We start from the raw sequence: 25024 nt of genomic DNA on the forward strand, positions 1-25024 counted from the left end.
TATTAATGCAGATAAAATTTCCTTTAGTACTGTTACATTACCTGTTGCTGTTCCGTCAACATCTAATTTTCAGAGTGTTCCTGATAACATAAGAGATTTTATTTTTTTAAATCCATTAAGAAGGCTATGTCTGTTATTTCTCCTTCTAGTATACATAAGTCTTTTAAAACTTCTCTTTTTTCAGATGAATTTTTAAATGAACATCATCATTCTGATACTGATAATGGTTCTTCTGGTTCAGAGGTTTCTGTCTCAGAGGTTGATGCTGATAAATCTTTGTATTTGTTCAAGATGGAATTTATTCGTTCTTTACTTAAAGAAGTGTTATTTGCATTAGAAATAGAGGATTCTGGTCCTCTTGATTCTAAATGTAAACGTTTAAATAAGGTTTTTAAATCTCCTGTAGTTATTCCAGAAGTGTTTTATCTCCCTGATGCTATTTCTGAAGTAATTTCCAGGGAATGGAATAATTTGGGTAATTTATTTACTCCTTCTAGACGTTTAAGCAAATTATATCCTGTGCCATCTGACAGATTAGAGTTTTTTGAGACAAAAATCCCTAAGGTTATGGGGCTGTCTCTACTCCTGCTAATGTACTACTATTCCTACGGCAGATAGTACTTCATTAAAGGATCCTTTAGATAGGAAAATTGAATCCTTTCTAAGAAAAGCTTACTTATGTTCAGGTAATCTTCTTAGACCTGCTATATTTTTAGCGGATGTTGCTGCAGCTTCAACTTTTTGATTAGAAGCTTTAGCGCAACAAGTAACAGATCATAATTTTATAGCATTATTATTATTCTATAACATGCTAATAATTTTATTGGTGATACCATCTTTTGATATCATTAGAGTTGATGTCAGGTATATGTCTCTAGCTATTTTAGCTATAGAAGCTTTATAGATTAAACTTGGAATGCTGACATGTCTTCTAAGTCATCTTTGCTTTCCCTTTCTTTCCAGGGTAAATAATCATTTTAGTTCCTTTCCTCACAAGGAACAAAAGCCTGATCCTTCATCCTCAGGAGCGGTATCAGTTTGGAAACTATTTCCAGTTTGGAATATATCCAAGCCTTATAGAAACCTATAGCCAGCTCCTAAGTACCTATGAAGGTGCGGCCCTTATTCCAGCTCAGCTGGTATGGGGCAGATTACGTTTTCTTCAAAGAAATTTGGATCAATTCCGTTCTTATTCTCTGGTTTCAGAAACATTGTTTCAGAAAGGTACAGAATTGGCTTCAAGTTAAGGCCTCCTGCTAAGAGATTCTTTTCTTTCCCGTGTCCCAGTTAACACAGTAAAGGCTCAGCATTTCTGTAATGTGTTTCAGATCTAGAGTTGGCTGGAGTATTTATGCCAGTTCCAGTTCTGGAACAGGGGCTGGGGTTTTATTTTATCTCTTCATTTGTACCAAAGAAGGTCAATTCCTTCAGACCAGTTCCGGATCTGTCATTATTGAATCGTTATGTTAGGATACCAACATTCAAGATGGTTACTGTAGGACTTATCCTGCCTTTTGTTGTAGGCAAGGGCATTATATGTCTACAAATAGATTTACAGGATGTGTATCTGCATATTCCGATTCATCCAGATCACTTTTAGTGTCTAAGATTCTCTTTTTAGACAAGGCATTACCAGTTTTGTGGCTACTACCGTTTTGGCCTAGCCTCAGTCTCCAAGAATTTTTTTTCAAAGGTTCTCGGTGCCACCTTTTTTCTGTAATCAGAGAATAGGGGTTTTGGTATTCTCCTTATTTGGACGATATCTTGGTACTTGCTCAGCTCTTCTCATTTTCGAAGAATCTCATACGAATCGACTTGTGTTGTTTTCTTCAAATTCATGGTTGGAGGATCAATTTACCATTCAGTCATTGATTTCCTCAGACAAGGTAACCTTTTTAGGTTTCTAGATAAATTCAGTTGTCTATGACTCTGTCCTTGTCAGACAAGAGAAGTTAACATTGATATCAGCTTGTCAAAACCTTCAGTCACAATCATTCCCTTTGGTAGCCTTATGCATGGAAATGTTGGGTCTTAGGACTGCCGCATCAGATGCGATCTCCTTTGCTCGTTTTCACATGCGACCTCTTCAGCTCTGTATGCTGAACCAATGGTGCAGGGATTACTCAAAGATATCTCAATTAATATCTTTAAACCGATTTTACAACACTCTCTGACATGGTGGACAGATCACCATCGTTTAGTTCAGGGGGCTTCTTTGTTCTTCCGACCTGGACTATAATCTCAACAGATGCAAGTCTTACAGGTTGGGGAGCTGTGTGGGGGTATCTGACGGCACAAGGGGTTTGGGAATCTCAGGAGGTGAGATTTCCGATCAATATTTTGGAACTCCGTGCAATTTTCAGAGCTCTTCAGTTTTGGCCTCTTCTCAAGAGAGAGTTGTTCATTTGTTTTCAGATAGACAATGTCACAACTGTGGCATACATCAATCATCAAGGAGGGACTCACAGTCCTCTGGCTATGAAAGAAGTATCTCGAATTTTGGTTTGGGCGGAATCCAGCTCCTGTCTAATCTCTGCGGTTTATATCCCAGGTATGGACAATTGGAAAGCGGTTTATCTCAGTCGCCAAACGTTGCATCCGGGCGAATGGTCTCTTCACCCAGAGGTATTTCTTCAGATTGTTCAAATGTGGGAACTTCCAGAAATAGATCTGATGGCTTCTCATCTAAACAAGAAACTTCCCAGGTATCTGTCCAGATCCCGGGATCCTCAGGCGGAGGCAGTGGATGCATTATCACTTCCTTGGAAGTATCATCCTGCCTATATCTTTCCGCCTCTAGTTCTTCTTCCAAGAGTAATCTCCAAGATTCTGAAGGAATGCTCGTTTGTTCTGCTGGTAGCTCCGGCATGGCCTCACAGGTTTTGGTATGCGGATCTTGTCCGGATGGCCTCTTGCCAACCGTGGACTCTTCCGTTAAGACCAGACCTTTTGTCTCAAGGTCCTTTTTTCCATCAGGATCTGAAATCCTTAAATTTAAAGGTATGGAGATTGAACGCTTGATTCTTGGTCAAAGAGGTTTCTCTGACTCTGTGATTAATACTATGTTACAGGCTCGTAAATCTGTATCCAGAGAGATATATTATAGAGTCTGGAAGACTTATATTTCTTGGTGTCTTTCTCATCATTTTTCTTGGCATTCTTTTAGAATACCGAGAATATTACAGTTTCTTCAGGATGGTTTAGATAAGGGTTTGTCCGCAAGTTCCTTGAAAGGTCAAATCTCTGCTCTTTCTGTTCTTTTTCACAGACAGATTGCTATTCTTCCTGATATTCATTGTTTTGTACAAGCTTTGGTTCGTATAAAGCCTGTCATTAAGTCAATTTCTCCTCCTTGGAGTTTGAATTTGGTTCTGGGGGCTCTTCAAGCTCCTCCATTTGAACCTATGCATTCATTGGATATTAAATTACTTTCTTGGAAAGTTTTGTTCCTTTTGGCCATCTCTTCTGCCAGAAGAGTTTCTGAATTATCTGCTCTTTCTTGTGAGTCTCACTTTTCTGATTTTTCATCAGGATATAGAGGCGGTGGTGCGAACTTCTTTTGAATTTTTACCTAAGTTGTGAATTCCAACAACATTAGTAGAGACATTGTGGTTCCTTCATTATGTCTTAATCCTAAGAATTCTAAGGAGAAATCGTTGCATTCTTTGGATGTTATTAGAGCTTCTGAAATATTATGTGAAGCTTACTAAGTCTCTTCCGAAAGAGTTTATTTGTTATCTTTTTCCGGTTTTAAGAAAGGCCAGAAAAACTTCTGCCATTTTCTTTGGCATCATTGGTTGAAATCTTTAATTCATCTTGCCTATTTTGAGTCTGGGTAAGACTCCGCCTCATAGGATTACAGCTCATCTACCTAGGTCAGTTTCTACTTCCTGGGCGATAAGGAATGAAGCTTCGGTTGTTCAGATTTGCAAAGCGGCAAACTTGGTCCTCTTTGCATACTTTTACCAAATTCTACCATTTTGTTGTATTTTCTTCTTCTGAATGCAGTTTTTGGTAGAAAAGTACTTCAGGCAGCGTTTTCAGTTTGAATCTTCTGCTTATGTTTTTTCATTAAACTTTATTTTGGGTGTGGATTATTTTCAGCAGGAATTGGCTGTCTTTATTTTATCCCTCCCTCTCTAGTGACTCTTGTGTGGAAAGATCCACATCTTGGGTAGTCATTATCCCATACGTCACTAGCTCATGGACTCTTGCTAATTACATGAAAGAAAACATAATTTATGTAAGAACTTACCTGATAAATTCATTTCTTTCATATTAGCAAGAGTCCATGAGGCCCGCCCTTTTTTTGTGGTGGTTATGATTTTTTTGTATAAAGCACAATTATTCCAATTCCTTATTTTATATGCTTTCGCACTTTTTTCTTATCACCCCCACTTCTTGGCTATTCGTTAAACTGAATTGTGGGTGTGGTGAGGGGTGTATTTATAGGCATTTTAAGGTTTGGGAAACTTTGCCCCTCCTGGTAGGAATGTATATCCCATACGTCACTAGCTCATGGACTCTTGCTAATATGAAAGAAATGAATTTATCAGGTAAGTTCTTACATAAATTATGTTTTTTTTATTTGTAGTTTATTTTATTTTATTAAAATAGTTATGTTAGGTTTATAGTTTCATATTTTTTATTTCACAGGTAAGGTTTTATTTATTGTAAGATAGTTATATTGTAAACTTAATTTAATACAAAGGTATGGGCCAGCACTACTGTGGTGGTGCTCATGAAGACTGGGGTTAAAGGGACAGTCTACACCAGAATTTTTATTGTTTTAAAAGATAGATAATCCCTTTATTACCCATTCCCCAGTTTTGCATAACCAACACAGTTATAATAATATACTTTTAACCTCTGTGATTATCTTGAATCTAAGCCTCTGCAAACTGCCCCTTTCTCCTACATTGGTGTATCCGGTCCACGGCTTCATCCTTACTTGTGGGATATTCTCAATCCCTACAGGAAGTGGCAAAGAGAGCACACAGCAGAGCTGTCCATATAGCTCCCCTCAGGCTCCACCCCCCCCCAGTCATTCTCTTTGCCGCTCTAACTAGTAGCATCTCCACGGGGGTGGTAAAGAGTATGTGGTGTTTAGGTGTAGTTTTTTATTCTTCTATCAAGAGTTTGTTATTTTAAAATAGTGCCGGCTTGTACTATTTACTCTGCAGCAAAAAGTGATGAAGATTTCTGCCGAGAGGAATATGATTTTAGCACCAGTAACTAAAATCCATTGCTGTTCCCACGCAGGACTGTTGAAACCAGAGAACTTCAGTTGGGGGGAACAGTTTGCAGGCTTAACTGCTTCAGGTATGATCAGTCATTTTTCTAACAAGACCTAGTAATGCTAGAAGACTGTCAGCAATCCCCTCTGGGATAGATAAGTCATTTTTCTTAGACTCTGTATAAAATTATGGCTTATATTAAGGGCTCTATGCTGGTTGACACTATTGTGGGCTAAATCGATTGCTTTTTAGCATGTTTTCACTATAAATAAGGTGTTTTTTCAGACTTTAAAACACTTTTGGGGTTTTATTTTGCGCCTGGCACTTATTTGGACACCTATTCTAGTCAGAAAGGCCCCTCCACTCTGGAATGAAGAGGGAGGAGGCCTCATTTTCAGGCCTCAATTGCACAGTTGTTTTGCTTAGGCAGTTCATGCAGCTTCACGTGGGGAGTCCAGACGCATCAGGAAAAGACTCCAGAGAGGCTTATTTCCTACTAAAATAATCCCTAAGGAAGGTAAAGGCCACTGTGGCATAGTACTGTAGTGTTTTTAACAGGTTAATTGCTGTTATTAGCTCCGGTTTGGGCATTAAGGGGTTAATTGGTCTGAAAATTAAAATCGGATGTTTATTTGATGTTTTTTTGATGTTTTAGTAATAAAGTGTGCACTTTTATTATTTAAAGACACAGTAACGTTTTTGTCAAAAATAATTTTTATTGCATTGAAGATCTGTTTAAGTCTGTCAAACATGTCTGACCCTTCAGATAACCTATGTTCTGTATGTATCCAAACTGCCAGCTTTTCCTAGGAAGCGTGATTGCTCAGTTTTAAATACAGAAAATGAGCAAGCAGACGCAGAGGATAATTTATCTGTAGTGCCCTCACATCAATCTGACTTGGCGGTGACTCACCGCCATCAGGGGGTGACAGGGGTGACTCCTGTCAGGGGCCCCATGGGCCAGGGGGGCCCCATGAGGCAAGAACTAAAAAAAAAAAAAAAAAAATTTTTTTTTTTTTTTTTTTTTTACATTTTGGCAGCCACCAGTGGGTACTACAGCAGAGTGCTAATTGAGCATGGTAGATGTTATTACAAGGAGTAAAGTATTAACATTTGAGAGGATTTCTGAGTGTGCACTCAACCACTATGCACAGTGTGAGAAAGACTAGGCACTTTGTTTGTACAGTGTAGATCACTTTAATTTGCAGAGGAGGTAGGACTTACTTAGCAAATGTTTTTTTTATTTCTTTGTGCAATTTCAGATTGTAACTTCAGTGTGGTAGCCACTGCATGCCGTTGGCATCATTTAGTTGGCATCTTCCTTTACAAAAAGATAATCAGAACTCCATATTTTGTTTTCTAAATCTCCTTTTTTTACAAAACTGTAGTTTACCTCATTACTTGTCAGGTCAATGTAAACAAGTGCTGAGTGTCTGTTTGGGTTCTGTGTCTGAGTGTGTTTCTAGAGTGTCTATATGTGAATCCTTATGTGTGAGTGTGTGTGTGTTTCAGTGTATGAGTGTGTCTGTGTGTTTGTATGTTACTACCTTTACAACATTTCCAAGTTTAAATAGACACTTAAGAATAAAGTGCATATACGTTTTAGTCACTTGGTCAAAAATTGCACATGTCAAAGGGGGGCCCTGATCAATGGTTAAGTCAGGGGCCCCAAAATTTCTAGTGGCGGCCCTAGCGGTGAGGGAGGGCCTGTCTGAGGGAGAAATTTCTGACACAGGAAAAGTTTCTCAGCAGACAGAGCCTGATACCATAGCATTTAAATTTAAGCTTGAACACCTCCGCGCTCTACTTAAGGAGGTCCTAGCTACTCTTGATGATTGTGACCCTTTGGTGGTCCCAGACAAATTGTGTAAAATGGATAAATTCTTAGAGGTCCCAGTACACACTGATGCGTTTCCGATACCTAAGAGGGTGGCGGATATAGTGAATAAGGAGTGGGAGAAGCCAGGTATACCTTTTGTTCCCCCTCCTATATTTAAGAAAATGTTCCCCATTGTTGACCCCAGAAGGGACGCGTGGCAGACGGTCCCTAAGGTAGAGGGGGCAGTTTCAATGCTAGCTAAGCGCACAACTATACCAATAGAAGACAGTTGCGTTTTTAAAGATCCTATGGATACAAAATTAGAAGGTTTACTTAAGAAAATTTTTGTTCAACAAGGTTTTCTTCTTCAACCAATTTCTTGCATTATTCCTGTAACCACTGCAGCTGCTTTTTGGTTTGAGGAATTAGATAACTCGCTCCAGAAGGAGACTTCTTATGATGAAGTCATGGATAGAATTCACGCCCTGAAGTTGGCTAATTCTTTCATTACAGATGCCGCTTTTCAGTTAGCCAAATTAGCGGCGAAAAATTCTGGTTTCGCAATAGTGGCGCGTAGGGCGCTTTGGCTAAAATCGTGGTCGGCGGATGTGTCGTCCAAAACAAAATTGCTTAATATTCCTTTCAAGGGTAAGACCCTATTCGGGCCAGAGTTGAAAGAAATTATTTCAGATATCACTGGGGGAAAGGGCCATGCCCTTCCACAGGATAGACCTTTCAAAGCTAAAAATAAGTCTAATTTTCGTTCCTTTCGCAATTTCAGGAACGGACCGGCTTCTACCTCTACAGCCACTAGGCAAGAGGGTAACGCACCCCAGCCCAAACCAGCATGGAAACCATTGCAAGGCTGGAACAAGGGTAAACAGGCCAAAAAGCCTGCTGCTACCAAGACAGCATGAAGGGGTAGCCCCCGATCCGGGACCAGATCTAGTAGGGGGCAGACTTTCTCTCTTTGCTCAGGCCTGGGCAAGAGATGTTCCGGACCCCTGGGCACTAGAAATTGTCTCTCAGGGGTATCTTCTAGAATTCAAGGGCCTTCCTCCAAGGGGAAGGTTCCACATGTCTCACTTATCTTTAGACCAGATAAAGAGACAGACATTCTTACATTGCGTAGAAGACCTTTTAAAAATGGGAGTGATAAACCCAGTTCCAACAGCAGAACAAGGACTGGGATTTTACTCAAACCTGTTTGTAGTTCCCAAAAAGGAAGGAACTTTCAGGCCAATTCTGGATTTAAAGATCCTAAACAAATTCCTCAGAGTTCCATCATTCAAAATGGAAACCATTCGGACAATTTTACCAATGATCCAGGAGGGTCAATATATGACTACCGTGGACTTAAAGGATGCGTACCTGCATATTCCTATCCACAAAGATCACCATCAGTTTCTGAGGTTCGCCTTTCTGGACAAGCATTACCAGTTCGTGGCTCTTCCCTTCGGATTGGCCACTGCTCCCAGAATTTTCACAAAGGTGCTAGGGTCCCTTCTAGCAGTGCTAAGGCCAAGGGTCATTGCAGTAGCACCTTACCTAGACGACATTTTATTACAGGCGTCGTCCTTTCACAAAGCAAGGGCTCATACGGACATTGTTCTAGCCTTTCTAAGGTCTCACGGGTGGAAGGTGAACATAGAAAAAAGTTCTCTGTCCCCGTTCACAAGGGTTCCCTTCCTGGGAACAATAATAGACTCGGTAGAAATGAAAATCTTTCTGACAGAGGTCAGGAAATTAAAACTTTTGAACACTTGTCGAGTTCTTCAATCCATTCCTCAACCCTCCATAGCTCAGTGCATGGAGGTAATAGGACTAATGGTTGCAGCAATGGACGTGGTTCCTTTTGCTCAAATTCATTTAAGACCATTGCAACTGTGCATGCTCAAACAATGGAATGGGGATTATGCAGATTTGTCTCCCCAGATTCAGATGGACCAGCAAACTAGAGACTCACTCCTCTGGTGGTTGTCTCAGGATCACCTGTCTCAGGGAATGAGTTTCCGAAGACCGGAGTGGATCATTGTCACGACCGACGCCAGCCTCTTAGGCTGGGGCGCGGTCTGGAAGTCCCTGAAGGCTCAGGGTCTATGGTCTCGGGAAGAATCTCTTCTCCCGATAAACATTTTGGAATTGAGAGCGATATTCAATGTGCTCCAGGCATGGCCTCAACTAGCGGAGGCCAAATTCATCAGATTTCAGTCGGACAACATGACGACTGTATCGTACATCAATCATCAGGGGGGAACAAAGAGTTCCCTGGCGATGAGGGAGGTATCCAAGATCATCAAATGGGCAGAGGATCACTCCTGCTATCTATTAGCAATTCACATCCCAGGAGTGGACAACTGGGAAGCGGATTATCTGAGTCGTCAGACTTTCCATCCGGGGGAGTGGGAACTCCACCCGGAGGTTTTTGCTCAGCTGACCCAGCTATGGGGCATTCCAGATCTGGATCTGATGGCGTCACGTCAGAACTACAAAGTTACACGTTACGGGTCCAGGTCCAGGGATCCCAAGGTGACATTGGTAGATGCCTTAGTAGCGCCTTGGTCGTTCAATCTAGCTTATGTCTTTCCACCGTTTCCCCTTCTCCCCCGGCTAGTAGCCAGGATCAAACAGGAGAAGGCTTCTGTAATTCTGATAGCTCCTGCGTGGCCACGCAGGACTTGGTATGCAGACCTGGTGAATATGTCATCGGTTCCACCATGGAAGCTGCCTTTGAGGCAGGACCTTCTAATTCAAGGTCCATTCGAACATCCAAACCTAGTTTCTCTGCAACTGACTGCTTGGAGATTGAACGCTTGATTCTAGCTAAACGTGGGGTTTCGGAATCAGTTATAGATACTCTGATCCAGGCTAGAAAGCCTGTCACCAGGAAAATTTACCATAAGATATGGCGGAAATATCTTTGCTGGTGCGAATCCAAGGGTTACTCATGGAGTATGATTAGGATTCCAAGGATACTATCTTTTCTCCAAGAAGGATTGGAGAAAGGTCTGTCAGCTAGTTCTTTAAAGGGACAGATATCTGCTCTGTCTGTTTTGTTACACAAGCGTCTGGCAGCCATGCCAGATATTCAGGCGTTTGTACAGGCTTTAGTCAGAATCAAGCCTGTCTACAGACCTGTGGCTCCTCCATGGAGTCTAAATTTAGTTCTTTCAGTTCTTCAAGGGGTTCCGTTTGAACCTCTACATTCCATAGATATTAAGTTACTATCTTGGAAAGTTTTGTTTTTAGTAGCTATTTCTTCTGCTAGAAGAGTTTCTGAATTGTCTGCTTTGCAGTGTAATTCACCCTATCTGGTGTTTCATACAGATAAGGTCGTTTTACGTACCAAACCTGGTTTTCTTCCAAAAGTGGTTTCCAATAAGAATATCAACCAGGAAATAGTTGTTCCTTCTCTGTGTCCTAATTCAGTTTCTAACAAGGAACGTCTGTTACACAATCTTGATGTGGCTGAAAAGCATCATCCGGTTGGCTTATGAGACTGCTGGAAGGCAGCCTCCTGAACGAATTACAGCTCACTCTACTAGAGCTGTGGCTTCCACATGGGCTTTCAAGAATGAGGCTTCTGTTGAACAGATTTGTAAGGCAGCGACTTGGTCTTCACTGCATACGTTTGCCAAATTTTACAAATTCAATACTTTTGCTTCTTCGGAGGCTATTTTTGGGAGAAAGGTTTTGCAAGCAGTGGTGCCTTCCGTTTAGGTTACCTGACTTGTTCCCTCCCTTCATCCGTGTCCTAAAGCTTTGGTATTGGTTCCCACAAGTAAGGATGAAGCCGTGGACCGGATACACCAATGTAGGAGAAAACAGAATTTATGTTTACCTGATAAATTTCTTTCTCCTACGGTGTATCCGGTCCACGGCCCGCCCTGGCATTTTGGTCAGGTTTAAATTTATTTTTTGTAAACTACAGTCACCACTGCACCCTATGGTTCTCCTTTTTCTCCTAACCGTCGGTCGAATGACTGGGGGGGGCGGAGCCTGAGGGGAGCTATATGGACAGCTCTGCTGTGTGCTCTCTTTGCCACTTCCTGTAGGGATTGAGAATATCCCACAAGTAAGGATGAAGCCGTGGACCGGATACACCGTAGGAGAAAGAAATTTATCAGGTAAACATAAATTCTGTTTTTTTCAGTTCTTTTGACAGACTTGCAGTCTAGCCAATCAGTGCCTGCTCCCAGATAACTTCACGTGCACGAGCACCATGTTATCTATATGAAATACGTGAACTAACACCCTCTAGTGGTGAAAAACTGTTAAAATGCAATCTGAAAGAGGTGGGCTTCAAAGTCTAAGAAATTAGCATATGAACCTCCTAGGTTAAGCTTTCAACTAAGAATACCAAGAGGACAAAACAAAATTGGTGATAAAAGTAAATTGGAATATTGTTTAAAATAACATGCTCTATCTGAATCATGAAGGTTTATTTTGGCCTAGACTGTCCCTTTAACTGCCTGACCCCTCCAAATGCAGGTAATCACAGGATGTCCACAGCACCTCTTAAATATAAATTATTTTATTCAGAAATATAAAAGATAAGCTTATCTTTTATATGTCTGAATAAAGTCATTTATATTTAAGAGGTGCTGTGGACATCCTGTGATTACCTGTAAATGTAATTTAGTTAGGGGGTTGTTAGGTTTAGGGGTTAATAGTTTAATTTAGTGATTTACAATGTGTTTAAGGGTTAATAGGTTTAGTTTAGTATTAGCGATGTGGGGGCCGGCGGTTTAGGGGTTAATAGGTTTATTATAGGAGTAGCGATGTGGGGGGTCGGCGGATTAGGGGTTTATAGCTTTATATAGTGTTGGCAATGTGGGCGGCGGTTTAGGGGTTAATAAGTTTATTTAGTGTCTGGGCGGCGGTTTAGGGGTTAATAGGTTTATTTAGGTGTTAGCGATGTGGGTGTGCGGTGGATTAGGGGTTAATACGTTTATTTAGTGTCAGCGATGTCAGGGGGCAGCGGATTAGGGGTAATTAGACTAGGGGTTTATGTTAGGGTGTGAGATTTATAATAAACTTTTTTTTCCCCATAGACATCAATGGGGATTGCGTTACGGCGATCGCCATTCCGCGATCGCAGGTGTTAGTTTTTTTCTAACACTTTCTCTCCATTGATGTCTATGGGGGAAAGCGTGCACGAGCACGTAAAGTCAGGCCTTGCGTTTTGTGCGGTATGGAGCTTATCGCACCATATCGCACAAAAAAGAACGCCTAGATTTTGAGTTCTGCGTTAGCCTTAAAAAGCAGCGTTAAGGGGTCCTAACGCTGCTTTTTAACGCCCGCTGGTATTACGAGTATGGCAGGTACAGGTGTACCGCTCACTTTTCTTCTGCGACTTTTGGCTACCGCAAATCCCCTTACGTCAATTGCGTATCCTATCTTTTTAATGGGATTTGCCTAACGCCGGTATGACGAGTCTTGGAAGAAGTAAGCGGTACAGCCTCTACCTCCAAGTCTCCTACCGCATTTAAAAGTCAGTAGTTAAGAGTTTTATGGGCTAACGCCGGAACATAAAGCTCTTAAGTAAAGTGCTACAAAGTACACTAACAACCATAAACTACCTATGAACCCCTAAACCGAGGCCCCCCCACATCGCAAACACTAATATAAAAATTATTTAACCCCTAATCAAAAGGCCGACCGGACATCGCCGCCACCTACATTATAGCTATGAACCCCTAATCTGCTGCCCCTAACATCGCTGACACCTACATTATATTTATTAACCCCTAATCTGCCCCCCCAACGTCGCCGCCACCTATCTACACTTATTAACCCCTAATCTGCCGACCGGACTTCGCCGCCACTATAATAAATGTATTAACCCCTAAACCGCTGCAATCCCGCCTCACAAACACTATAATACATTTTATTAACCCTTAATCTGCCCCCCCCAACGTCGCCGCAACCTACCTACAATTATTAACCCCTAATCTGCCTCCCCCAACGTCGCCGCTACTATAATAAAGTTATTAACCCCTAAACCTAAGTCTAACCCTAACACCCCCCTAAGTTAAATATAATTTAAATAAAACAAAATAAATTTACTATAATTTAATAAATTATTCCTATTTAAAAATAAATACTTACCTATAAAATAAACCCTAATATAGCTACATTATAACTATTAGTTACATTGTAGCTATTTTAGGATTTATATTTATTTTACAGGAAACTTTGTATTTATTTTAACTAGGTACATAGCTATTAAATAGTTAATAACTATTTAATAGCTACCTAGTTAAAATAATTACAAAATTACCGGTAAAATAAATCCTAACCTAAGTTACAAATACACCTAACACTACACTATCAATAAATTAATTAAATAAATTAACTACAATTATCTAAACTAAAATACAATTAAATAAACTAAACTATATTACCAAAAAAAAACAAACACTAAAAAAATAAAAATAAAATAAAAAAATATTACAAGAATTTTAATCTAATACACCTAATCTAAGCCCCCTAATAAAAATAAAGAAGCCCCCCCAAAATAATAAATTCCCTACCCTATACCTAAATTACCAAAGTAATCAGCTCTTTTACCCAGCCCTTAAAAGGGCTTTTTGCGGGGCATGTGCCCCAAAGTAATCAGCTCTTTTACCTGTAAAATAAAATGCAAGACCCCCCAACATTACAACCCACCACCCACACACCCCTACTCTAAAACCCACCGATCCCCCCTTAAAAAAACCTAACACTACCCCATTGAAGATCACCCTACCTTGAGCTGTGGTCACCCAGCCAGGCACCGATGGGCCAGAATAGGACATCCGGAGCGGCAGAAGTCTTCATCCGATCGGGGCAGAAGAGGTCCTCCATCCAGCAGAAGTCTTCATCCAAGCGGCATCTTCTATCTTCATCATCCTGGCGAGGAGCGGGTCCATCTTCAAGACATCCGACGCGGAGCATCCTCTTCTTCCGACGACTGACGACGAATGAAGTTTCCTTTAAATGTCGTCATCCAAAGTGGCGTCCCTCGAATTCCGATTGGCTGATAGGATTCTATAGCCAATCGGAATTAAGGAGTAGAAAAAATCCGATTGGCTGATGTAATCGGATGGATGAATATAGAAGATGCCGCTTTGTTGAAGACTTCTGCTGGATGGAGTACCTCTTCTGCCCCGATCGGATGAAGACTTCTGCCGCTCCGGATGTCCTATTCTGGCCAATCGGTGCCTGGCTGGGTAAACACGGTTCAAGGTAGGGTGATCTTCAATGGGGTAGTGTTAGGTTTTTTTTAAGAGCTGATTACTTTGGGGGCAATGCCCTGCAAAAAGCCCTTTTAAGGGCTGGTAAAAGAGCTGATTACTTTTGTAATTTAGTATAGGGTAGGGAATTTTATTATTTTGGGGGGCTTTTTTATTTCATTAGGGGTCTTAAATTTAGGTGTAATTAGATTAAAATTCTTGTAATATTGTTTTATTTTTTTGTAATTTATGTGGGGGGGTTTTTGTTGGTTAATATAGTTTAGTTTATTTAATTGTATTTTAGTTTAGATAATTGTAGTTAATTTATTTAATTAATTTAATTGATAGTGTAGTGTTAGGTGTATTTGTAACTTAGGTTAGGATTTATTTTATAGGTAATTTTGTAATTATTTTAACTAGGTAGCTATTAAATAGTTATTAACTATTTAATACGCTATTGTACCTAGTTAAAATAAATACAAAGTGCCTGTAAAATAAATATAATCCTAAAATAGCTACAAATGTTACTATTAGTTATATTGTAGCTATCTTATGGTTTATTTTATTGGTAAGTATTTATTTTTAAAATAGGAATAATTATTTAATTATAGTAAATTTATTTCATTTTATTTAAATTATATTTAACTTAGGGGGTGTTAGGGTTAGACTTAGGTTTAGGGGTTAATATCCTTTATTATAGTAGCGGCGACGTTGGGGGCGGCAGATTAGGGGTTAATAATTGTAGGTAGGTGGTGGCGGATGTTAGGGAGGGCAGATTAGGGTTAATAAAATTTATTATAGTGTTTGCGAGGTGGTAGTGCGGGCGGTTTAGGGGTTACTACATTTATTATAGTGGCGGAGATGTCCGGTCGGCAGATTAGGGGTTAATAGTGTAGGTAGGTGGTGGCCGACGTTGGGGGGGGGGACAGATAGGGGTTAATAAATATAATATATGTGTTGGCGATGTAGGGACAAGCAGATTAGGGGTTCATAGCTATAATGTAGGTGGCGGCGGTGTCCGGAGAGCGGCAGATTAGGGGTTAATACTATATTGTAGGTGTCAGCGATAGCGGGGGTGCAGATTAGGGGTTAATAAGTGTAAGGTTAGGGGTGTGTTTAGACTCGGGGGTTCATGTTAGGGTGTTAGGTGTAGACATATTTTTTATTTTCCCATAGGAAACAATGGGCTGCGTTAGGAGCTGAAACGCTGCTTTTTTGCAGGTGTTAGGTTTTTTTTCAGCCAGCTCAGCCCCATTGTATTCCTATGGGGAAATCGTGCACGAGCACGTTTTTCCAGCTTTCCGCTACCGTAAGCAACGCTGGTATTGAGAGTAGAAGTGGAGCTAAATTGGCTCAACGCTAACTTTTTTTGAGGCTGACGCAGCCATTCAGAAAACTCGTAATACCAGCGTTGGCTTAAGGGTGTGCTGGAAAAAAAAAAAGGAGCGTTAGCTCCGCAAGTTTTTTACCGACAAAACTCAATATCTAGGCGGAAGTTTTTTCAGTAACTTGTATTGGTAGCGCTATGGAGCGTGCGATACCGCTCATTTTTTTGCGTTATATACGCACACCCAGTTTAGCACACAACTTGTATATCTTGGTAATAGTTTCTTTATGGTTTGCATGCAAAGTTACAAATTTTTTACATGGGGCAATACAATTTTTTATTATTCTTTACCTTTTTCAAAACAAAAAATCTCAAAACCTTTGCCATTGTTTCATATATGAACTCTCCATAACAATAATCGGCTTTTATTGCTCACAATATTTTATGCATCTTTTTTAATTTAAATGGACATTAAACTACCTAATTTCTGTCTAAAAATGTTCTTGCCCCACACTCTCTCGCTAGGCCAACGTTGTTTTTTTTCCATTACTTCAATATTTTCCATAAAAAATATATTTAAAAATCCCTACCGCTTAGCGCACGACTCCTCCCATTGCCCTACCTATCCATCTTCTTATCTTTCGTGACTCTCTGTGCTCTCTAATGTGCTGTCACGCTGCAGTCTCTAAACTGTGCATGCGCTAATAGTGATGCTTGTGAACCACTGCACATGCGCTTATTGGCGATCATGATTTCCAAATGCGCACGGGAGCGCGTGTGGTTCTCCCATCTAAAGAAAATTTTAATTGTGCATGTTCCTTACGACTAAGGGGGCGGATGACGTGAAGTGACGGCTTCGCTAACGGCGACATTTCAATTGGATTAGACAAAAATGTGACCCACTGACAAAAGGTTAAAAAAAAAAAATGGGTTGAATTTGTGGACGTTCGGGAATTGATTCATAAAGGTGACAACTTGAATTAATACTGAATAATATAATAATTGATTAATTAAACTTATGTTTATTTAACACAGTTAATGCTATAGCGTATGGACATTACGGTAAACTTTACTATCACTTTAAACTGCTTCATAAACCTTTCTCCAATATCCCTAAAACACTAGTTGAGCGTAAACATGACAAGATATAAGCAAAGTGCCATAATGGTTTTTAACACACACTAAAATTGCCATTGCTTTCTCACCCCAGTGCATTGACAGATGGATTTCTGGAAGTAACTATCAGGCATTACTTAAACAGCTTTTCATACTTTTAAATGTCATTCAAATGCTGAGACTTTAAACCAACACACCTCATCACCACGGCAACCTGCACTGTTCAAAGTCTGTTAATATGACAGGGATTTTCTGTTCTCTTTTTTTATGTGGATTCAGAATAATGGGCTTTGACATCAGATTCAGGACTCATTTCATTGCCTTAGCAACTAGTTAGAGCAATTAGGCTTCTTATATCTGATACAACATATATATATATGAATTTGTTTTAATGACAGTTTCAGAGATATTTTAAAGGAAAAAAAGAATTCTAGGTAGTTATATAAAAATAACATTAAACTGATAGGTTACCACACAATCTTGTTCAGAACTGACATATATCTTATGCAAAAACAAACATATATGAGAAAAACTTCAAGTTATATCCTGATTGCTATTAAACGGCTTTTTGGATCGTTACCCGAGTTGTGCCCTGCTTTATGAGAATTGCATTTGGGAACATAGCCGAGACCCTGTTATTGTCATATTTCAGTCTGGATACATTTATAGCAGAGCACATGGGCTGTTGATATTGATGGGTGAGTGCTAATATACAGCTCTGGAAAAAATCAAGGGACTACTGCATGGTTATCAGTTTCTCTGGTTTACTATTTTATAAGTATGTGTTTGAGTAAAATGAACATTTTTGTTTTATTCTATAAACTACTGACAGCATTTCTCCCAAATGCCCAAATTAAAATTTAGAGGATTTATTTGCAGAAAATAACAACTGGTCAAAATAACAAAAAGCAAGTTCATATTTATTTTTAAACAACAAAATACTAATGCATTAAACTTAGCAATAGTTCAAAATCAATATTTGGCTGGAACCTTTATTTCGATAAAGCTTTGATGAGTCTTGGGCATGATACTCCACCAGTTTCTCACATTGCCTGTCGGGTGACTTTATGCCACTCTTAGCTTAAAAATTCAAGGAGCTCGGCTTTGTTTGATGGCTTGGTGACATCCATCTCCTCTTAATAACATTCCAAGGTTTTCAGTGGGGTTTAGATCTGGAGATTGGGCCTGTCCATGATAGGGTTCTTGATCTGGTGGTCCTCCATCTACATCTTGATTGACCTGGCTATGTGGCATAGCAAAAGTAAGCAAGTTTTCTTCCAGGATAACCTTGTACATGGCTGCCCGAATTCCAAGTTATCTTGTCTGATGAGTTCCAATTTTCAGCTTTGTCCAACACTTGGTCGTCTAATGGTTAGAAAGAGACCTGGAGAGGCCCAACAAGCCACAGTGTTTCGTACCCTCTGTAAAATTTGGTAGAGGATCGTTGATGATCTGGAGGTCCTTCATCAAGGCTGGAAAGATTGCTGAGGCATGTGAAAGACTGGTTGAGATCATGCCAAGACAAACAAATAGTAATAAGCAGAGAAACTGATAATTTTGCAGTGGCCTCTTAATGTTTTTCAAAGCTGTGTGTGTATATATATATATATATATATATATATATATATATTTATATATATATATATATATATATATATATATATATATATATATCTTGAGAGAGAGAGAGAGAGAGAGCCTCCAGAGTGTTTCTGACTGAGAGAGACATTGCAAGCTGAACTGAGAAAAGCTGATAAAAAAACGGCGAGATCACACAGTGACCAACCCTGAGAAGTAAAAGGACTGGAAGTTTCTACTACTGACAAGAGGCATCATTATCTAAATAGTCCCCTGCCAAAAACAAATACAAGGCGGATATATCAGATATGTCTAAAACTTACCCTCATACTGTCTTGAGGTAAACATAAAGTAAGTGGACACACCAAAAGGGGAATAACCAAGAGGATCTGCATACATCTGGTTACGGAGCACTGACTTTTTGAGATAATCTTTGGTTTTCTATTGTGACCAGGGGACTGTACATTTATTTTATATCTAAATAAGGGTCTCACAAATATTTAAACACATATATTATTATGCTCATCATCATTTTTTATGCAGTATTAGCACATATGTAACAACCAGCGCTTTCTCTATACCCTTGTTTTGTTATATTACTGTTAAATGAGATATCCAAGGAGTATCTCTTTGTCTTTAGAATTAGCTGCAGGTTTATGTGTGCAAGGGTGCAATAATATTTTTGGATATTTCACGTATTGTGATTAGTCCTTTACTACCAAATATTTGGAGCGCTCAGAAATCTTGTTTTTTTTTTGGCTAGTCCAGGAACCCTACTTGTTTTCAGGATGTATATATAGATATAGTTTTAGTGCTCGACCAAATCTGTTTAAAAATTAGGAGCCAGTAACAATATTTAGGAGCCAGACATATTTTTAGGAGCCAGACAGAGTTAATTGCATATAGATATATGGAGAATAACTCAAAAAGTTAGGAGCCAGGGATAAAATTCTAGGAGCCAGTGTCTCCCTGGCTCCTGAGTTTGTCGAGCCCTGATAGATATATTCATACTTGCACATATTGATGCCAAAATATCAATAATTACTGTATTTATTTACATTTTCTAAAATGCCTTATCATAGTGACAATAATTAGTATCTCTTCAGACCCAAAGAATAGCGGAAAAGGATTATTTTGGCATTTGAATCATTAAATTTACATGGATATGCCCATCAACATGGCTTTGGAAAATACTACCTATAACTGTATTAAAGGAATATAAAACAGTGTGTTTCATTGTTGTAATAAAAACACTTAGGGCGAGATTTACATATGCGGCGTCGCCTATTTTTAGTCGAATCTAGCGATCACATATATGGTGCCAGCATACAAGTTAGGCGCGTATATTTACCCTGTCGCCCTCTGTTTTTTACTCCCATAAATTTATACACATATGCAGCTAAAGGATTACACGCTGAGAATGGAGACATTTTTACTCCAAATTCATCTCGCCACACATAGGCAAGGCGCAGCAAGCCTTGCATTAAAATATGAAATTACCCGTAACTTCCTGGAAGCCTTAACAAACACCTAACGCACCTGCGCAATATCCACCCCTAATCCGCCATCCCCCCACCGCAATAACTATAAAATGTATTAACCTCTAAACTGCCAACCCCCCCCAAAGCAATCTACCTATTAAAACTATTAACTCCTAATCGCCAACCCCCACATCGCAACTACCTCATAAAGTTATTAACCCCTAAACCACCAACCCTTCCTCAACGCAAACTAACTCATAAAACATATTAACCCTAAACCGCCAGCCCCCCATATGCAAAATATCTAATTACAAGTATTAACCCCTAATTTGCCAACCGCAACAAAGCAAAGTACCTAATAAAAGTGCTTAACACTGAAAACGGCAACCACCCACATCGCAATTAACTAATTACGCTATTAACCCCTTAAATCCGCCAACCCCCACAACGCGATGCATTAATATTATAACTAAGCCCCCTTACCACACCCCTTTCTAAGTTAACCCAAATTAAAATACAATTACATAAAATAAAAAAAGACTATCTACCTTAAAAATTAATTAGAAATTACCAAAAAGAAAAAATCCTAACTTTACATTAAATAAAAAAATCCCTCGATTACAGTAAAAAAACAACAACTAAGATTACAGTAAAATAAAAAAGCTAAGATACACCATTAAAATAAAAAAGCTAAGATTACAAAAATAAAAAAACTAACATTACAGGAAAAAAAACTAAATTATCCAAAATAAAAAATATATTCCTTAATCTAATACCCCCTTAAAACAAAAAAGCCACCCCAAAATAAAAAACCCTAATCCAACAATAAACTACCAATATCCCTTAATACCTATTAAGGGATATTGGTAGTTTATTGTGGATTAGGGTTTTTTATTTTGGGGTGGCTTTTTTGTTTTTGTGGGCATTGTCCTAAAGATAACAGCTCTTTTAGGGAAATTTTTTTTTCATTTTATTAAAATGTTCTAATGATTAAATATTTGTTTTTTTTAATCTGGATTTTTGCTTGTTGGAAAGATCACATTACAGATGGAAAAAGTCTGACATTTACATTGTTGTAACTTGACATATATTTTTTATTTTTTTTTTAAGTTGAGGACATTTCAGTATAAACTATTTAAAAAAAAAGTACTTTCAGCAAGATTCAGCTCACTACACTCTTACATAGAAGTCAGTAGCAATACATAAGCTATCCTGCCACTTGATATTTTGTATGGCATTTTTCAAATTTACTCATGTTCTTACATATACAGTGCTGTTCAAAATCAAGCCTATTGGCAAAAATGTGTGAAAAAGATATCAAATATGGACACCCACCAAAGGCAGAAATAGCATGTATATAGCCATGTAGTGCTCTCCAAAGAATTTTTTTTTTCTGCTATCAAAATCACAAATTAATTGCATAATTTAAATCAGTAAAATCAACCATTATAAAGGTCCTGGGGATAACACTGCCATGTGTTCATAGCTTCACCAGACAAAAAAATAAAGCAAAACAGTTTTTACCCCCCCCCCCCCCCCCCAGATGAAGCTAATCTGAATATGCAATACATATAGAAGACATGCCTTCCCTTGAAGACTATTACCAAAATTACTGATGAATGAGTTAAATGAAACAGGTCCAAGCAGTGAACCCTGAGAAAGAAGATTAGCAGTACAGGATATTGATATCTCGCAGAAGATAAGAAAGTAAGATAAGTATTTTTAAGTAACAATTTCAACATTTAATAATGCTTGTTTCCCATAGGAAACAAGATAAGGGAATGAAAATAAATAGTAAATATAATACGTCTTTTATAGCTGTCAGACTGAGATTTTTTTAAATATGTTCCTGGATATTTTCTTCGATACAAACTAGGAGTATCCATTAACCAATAAGAATATATTTTGCATCTTCATGTTTTATGTGATTTCAAGTCTACATAACATTGGTTAATGCACACATAAATAGTTCTTGCCAGACTCTTATATACAGTGCGTAGAATAAACTGAAGCATCCCAAATTGTCTCTCATAATTTTTATTATCTTATCATTATAGATCTTAATTTATATTGTTATGTCTGTATGTGAACATATGATGTTTTCATTATGGATCAAAGAGCATAGCGTACCAATGAGTTTTCATGCATCCATATCTCAGCCAGTGGTTTTCTATATGAGTTGGTACACTACAGAAAGTTGATGGATTATAGTCTGTAAACAGAATATCATTACATATGTTTATGACATGTCTGTAATTACATACATTTTCTTTTTTTTAAGGTATTTCTGGAATCCTCAGTCATTGTAAACTGCAACAAAATTCCAGAAAGATATAAAAATATCATGCATCATTTGAGCAAAAAGCACATGGATGTCAGCTTCAATTTTGACAAAAAGCAAAAGACTTGTATTGTAAGTGGGGCATACACTAAGGTGCATACTGTGATTCAGGAGATCTTAAGCACACTAGACCTAAGATGTAAAAGCTCAAAGAATGAACAATCAGAGATGCACAGTAAAGCTCATATTGGCCAGCTGAGAGATAAATACAGCTCTTCTTCACCCCAAGCACTCATGGATATCTCACATACGCAGGGTGAAGACCAAACCCTTAGTGCTCTTTATGCAATTGCTGATCACAAGAACTATTTGCCAAGAGTTGAACCCTTTGAGCTTGCAGATGAACCATTTGTCTGGGATTATGATATCTACAAATTCATACAGAAATTTCACTTGGATGATTATCAACACATATTACAAAAGCACCAGGTTCAAGCAGTGGATGCTAGTGCAGATGGAATTACTACTCTGTACCTTCAGGCTGCAAATGAGAACAGCAAAGGTATCAATTTATTAAATGCTCGATTTGACCTCTTGGGTCTTTACCAGGGTCTGGAGTTAAAACTTAGAAAAGAACAAATAAGTAAAAAAGATATAAAGTGTGATAGTCAATTTTTAAAAAAAATATTCAAAGACTTCCAAAAACTATGCCCTCTGCTTCTTTGTCATGAAGATGGGCAATATCTGTATTTTATAGGTAGTGCTGTTGATGTTGCCCAGGCCAAACAATACTTCAATGATATTCATGGTCAGCAGAAAAATCCAGAACCTTTCACTGGTGTACAAATAGAAGAGAAAACTAAAAAGGGTAAGGCAGGAGAGTCATCAGATCAGAAGCCTCGTCTTAATCGTTATTCTAGCATGGAAGCTAGTGGAGAAAGCAAGATAGCTGCTAAATTCAACAATCCCAAATCACTTGTTTATACCCAACAGATGACTCTTGTTGAAAAAAATGGAGAGCAACAATTTCAAGAAAAGGAGAAACAGAAATCAGAACCATTGCCTAACTACATCAAGGAAAGGCATCTGCTTAAAAAAAAAGAAAATGATATTGTAGAAACAGATGAAAAACCTGGAGAGAAACCCCTGGCATTTTTTAAAAGAGGCGAGGTTGTCCCTCAGCGGAACTCTGGCAAGTTGGAGCTAAAACAAAGCACTGGCACTTTGAGAAGTGTAGGTCCTGTAAAGCCTGTTCCTCTTCCAAGAGCATCAAGTGAATATCAATACTCAAGTCTCCTTGATACTTTTACCATAGATTCTACAATATCAGGTGCCAAACCCATGCTTAGAAGGTCAAATAGCTTTTCTCGGGTATATTCTAGGAACAACTCTGTGACAGACAAACAAATTGATACAGTGTTGGCAACATTTAAAGACAATGCTACTTCAGAAATGGTGAATCCCATGGTTACAGATAGAATCTTTGTGGACCAATATCTCTGGTCCTATCTGAAAGATATTTGTAAGTCTGACATTGAAAATATGTGTGGTGATGTACTGCTGACTGAAGAGCAAAACAATGATGTTATTATCTTAATATTTAAGGCATCAAACAAATCCAAGCTCTTCTTTGCAAGGGAAAATATTCAATCACTTTATAACAGAGAGAAAGACATTCTTATCATACAGTCATTAAGCTATGAGACCCTTCAGCTGAGCGGCCCAGGGGACAAAAGTGTAGATGATCTGTGCAGTTTGCTTCGGAATTGTTCTAGCAAGCTTTGGTTTAGGCCGAATGAGGATAATTTTTTTCTTATATATCCAAAAGAGTTACAGCTAAAGGTGCAAGAAGAATATACTAGATTTTTAGAATATAAAAAAAAGTCTCTGAGTTTTCGTTCTTTGTCTGTGGAAACACATAGTGCACCCATGATTGAAAGCATCTGGAACACTGAACAGAGGAATTTACCTGATATCAACGTACAATCCATGGGTGGCAAATTTCAGTCGCTGCCAGCATTAATTAACACAAGAACCCATGATGTCCCCTTAGCATTAAGCCATGAGTTAGAAAACCTAATAGATCCTAAGTATGAGAAACAATCTTTGAGCGAGAACAACCAGTCATCAGATAAAACTTACGAAAATTCCACATTTTTGAAGTATGCAAATAATAGTTCTTATGATGGAGATGTTGCAAATAAAGGATCAAAACTGCCAACAAAGTCTTCTGAAATGAGTGAAGAGTTTAAATACTTGGAAGAGCTAAGGCATCAGAATCTTCAGCTAGTGGATGATAGTGAAACATCCTCAGGTACTGTTAAGAAAGGTAACAATTTTTGGAAGTATCAGAATGTATTTTCTCAAGAAGAAACCAGTTCTTCACCACCACAGGAAATTCAAGATTCATTAAAGATTGGTCATTTTTCTAAGGAACTTGAGTCCCACAAGGCTACAAATGCCTTGCAAAGTAGGTTTCAGTTGGACACCAGCAAAGACATTGTGGATGATATCACTATGAAGTTTAAAAGTGAATTTCATATCCAGGATGAAGATTACAAGTCTTTATCAAAATCCAGCTACTCTTCAACACATGTTTCAATAGAAAGAAACAACCTTACAGAAAAGGAAGGTGTGCTGGAAAATAGGGATGGATCCAAATTCTCTGAGATGAGAAGTCCTGCCGTAGGCCAAGAGGCAGAGAAGACTAATAAACTCTGTGACCAGTGTAAGAAAGATAACCTAACTATAGAGGTTTTGCCGGATCAATACTTATGTAATCGTTGTATCTCTAGTAAAGGGTACCAAGTTACTACTTCTGCAGAAGCAGAAATGACAAATTCTGTTGTCAATGCCACCATGAGTTCTGTAGCTATGAATTTAACAGTATCAGGGTTCTGAACGTGCCTATCATGAAGATCATATATGACGTACCTGGTGGAATTCAGAGGGTAAGTGCTTATGGCAA

At 38.7% G+C, this 25024-nt stretch overlaps 2 protein-coding genes across 2 annotated transcripts in view; both read left to right on the forward strand.

Annotated features, from left to right (window-relative positions):
- Nucleotides 1–24957, forward strand: part of LOC128663630 (uncharacterized) — a 73515-nt gene extending 48558 nt beyond the window's left edge. Inside the window, exon 4 of the mRNA XM_053718053.1 lies at nt 22057–24957. Within this exon, the coding sequence (XP_053574028.1) occupies nt 22057–24957 (2901 nt within the window). The remainder of the gene's footprint in view (nt 1–22056) is intronic.
- An 11-nt stretch (nt 24958–24968) lies between these two features.
- Nucleotides 24969–25024, forward strand: part of LOC128663638 (E3 ubiquitin-protein ligase DTX3L-like) — a 112372-nt gene continuing 112316 nt past the window's right edge. Inside the window, exon 1 of the mRNA XM_053718066.1 lies at nt 24969–25007. Within this exon, the coding sequence (XP_053574041.1) occupies nt 24969–25007 (39 nt within the window). The remainder of the gene's footprint in view (nt 25008–25024) is intronic.

The sequence above is a fragment of the Bombina bombina genome, chromosome 1 (genome assembly GCF_027579735.1).
Source record: "Bombina bombina isolate aBomBom1 chromosome 1, aBomBom1.pri, whole genome shotgun sequence".
In the NCBI taxonomy this organism is placed as follows: domain Eukaryota; kingdom Metazoa; phylum Chordata; class Amphibia; order Anura; family Bombinatoridae; genus Bombina; species Bombina bombina.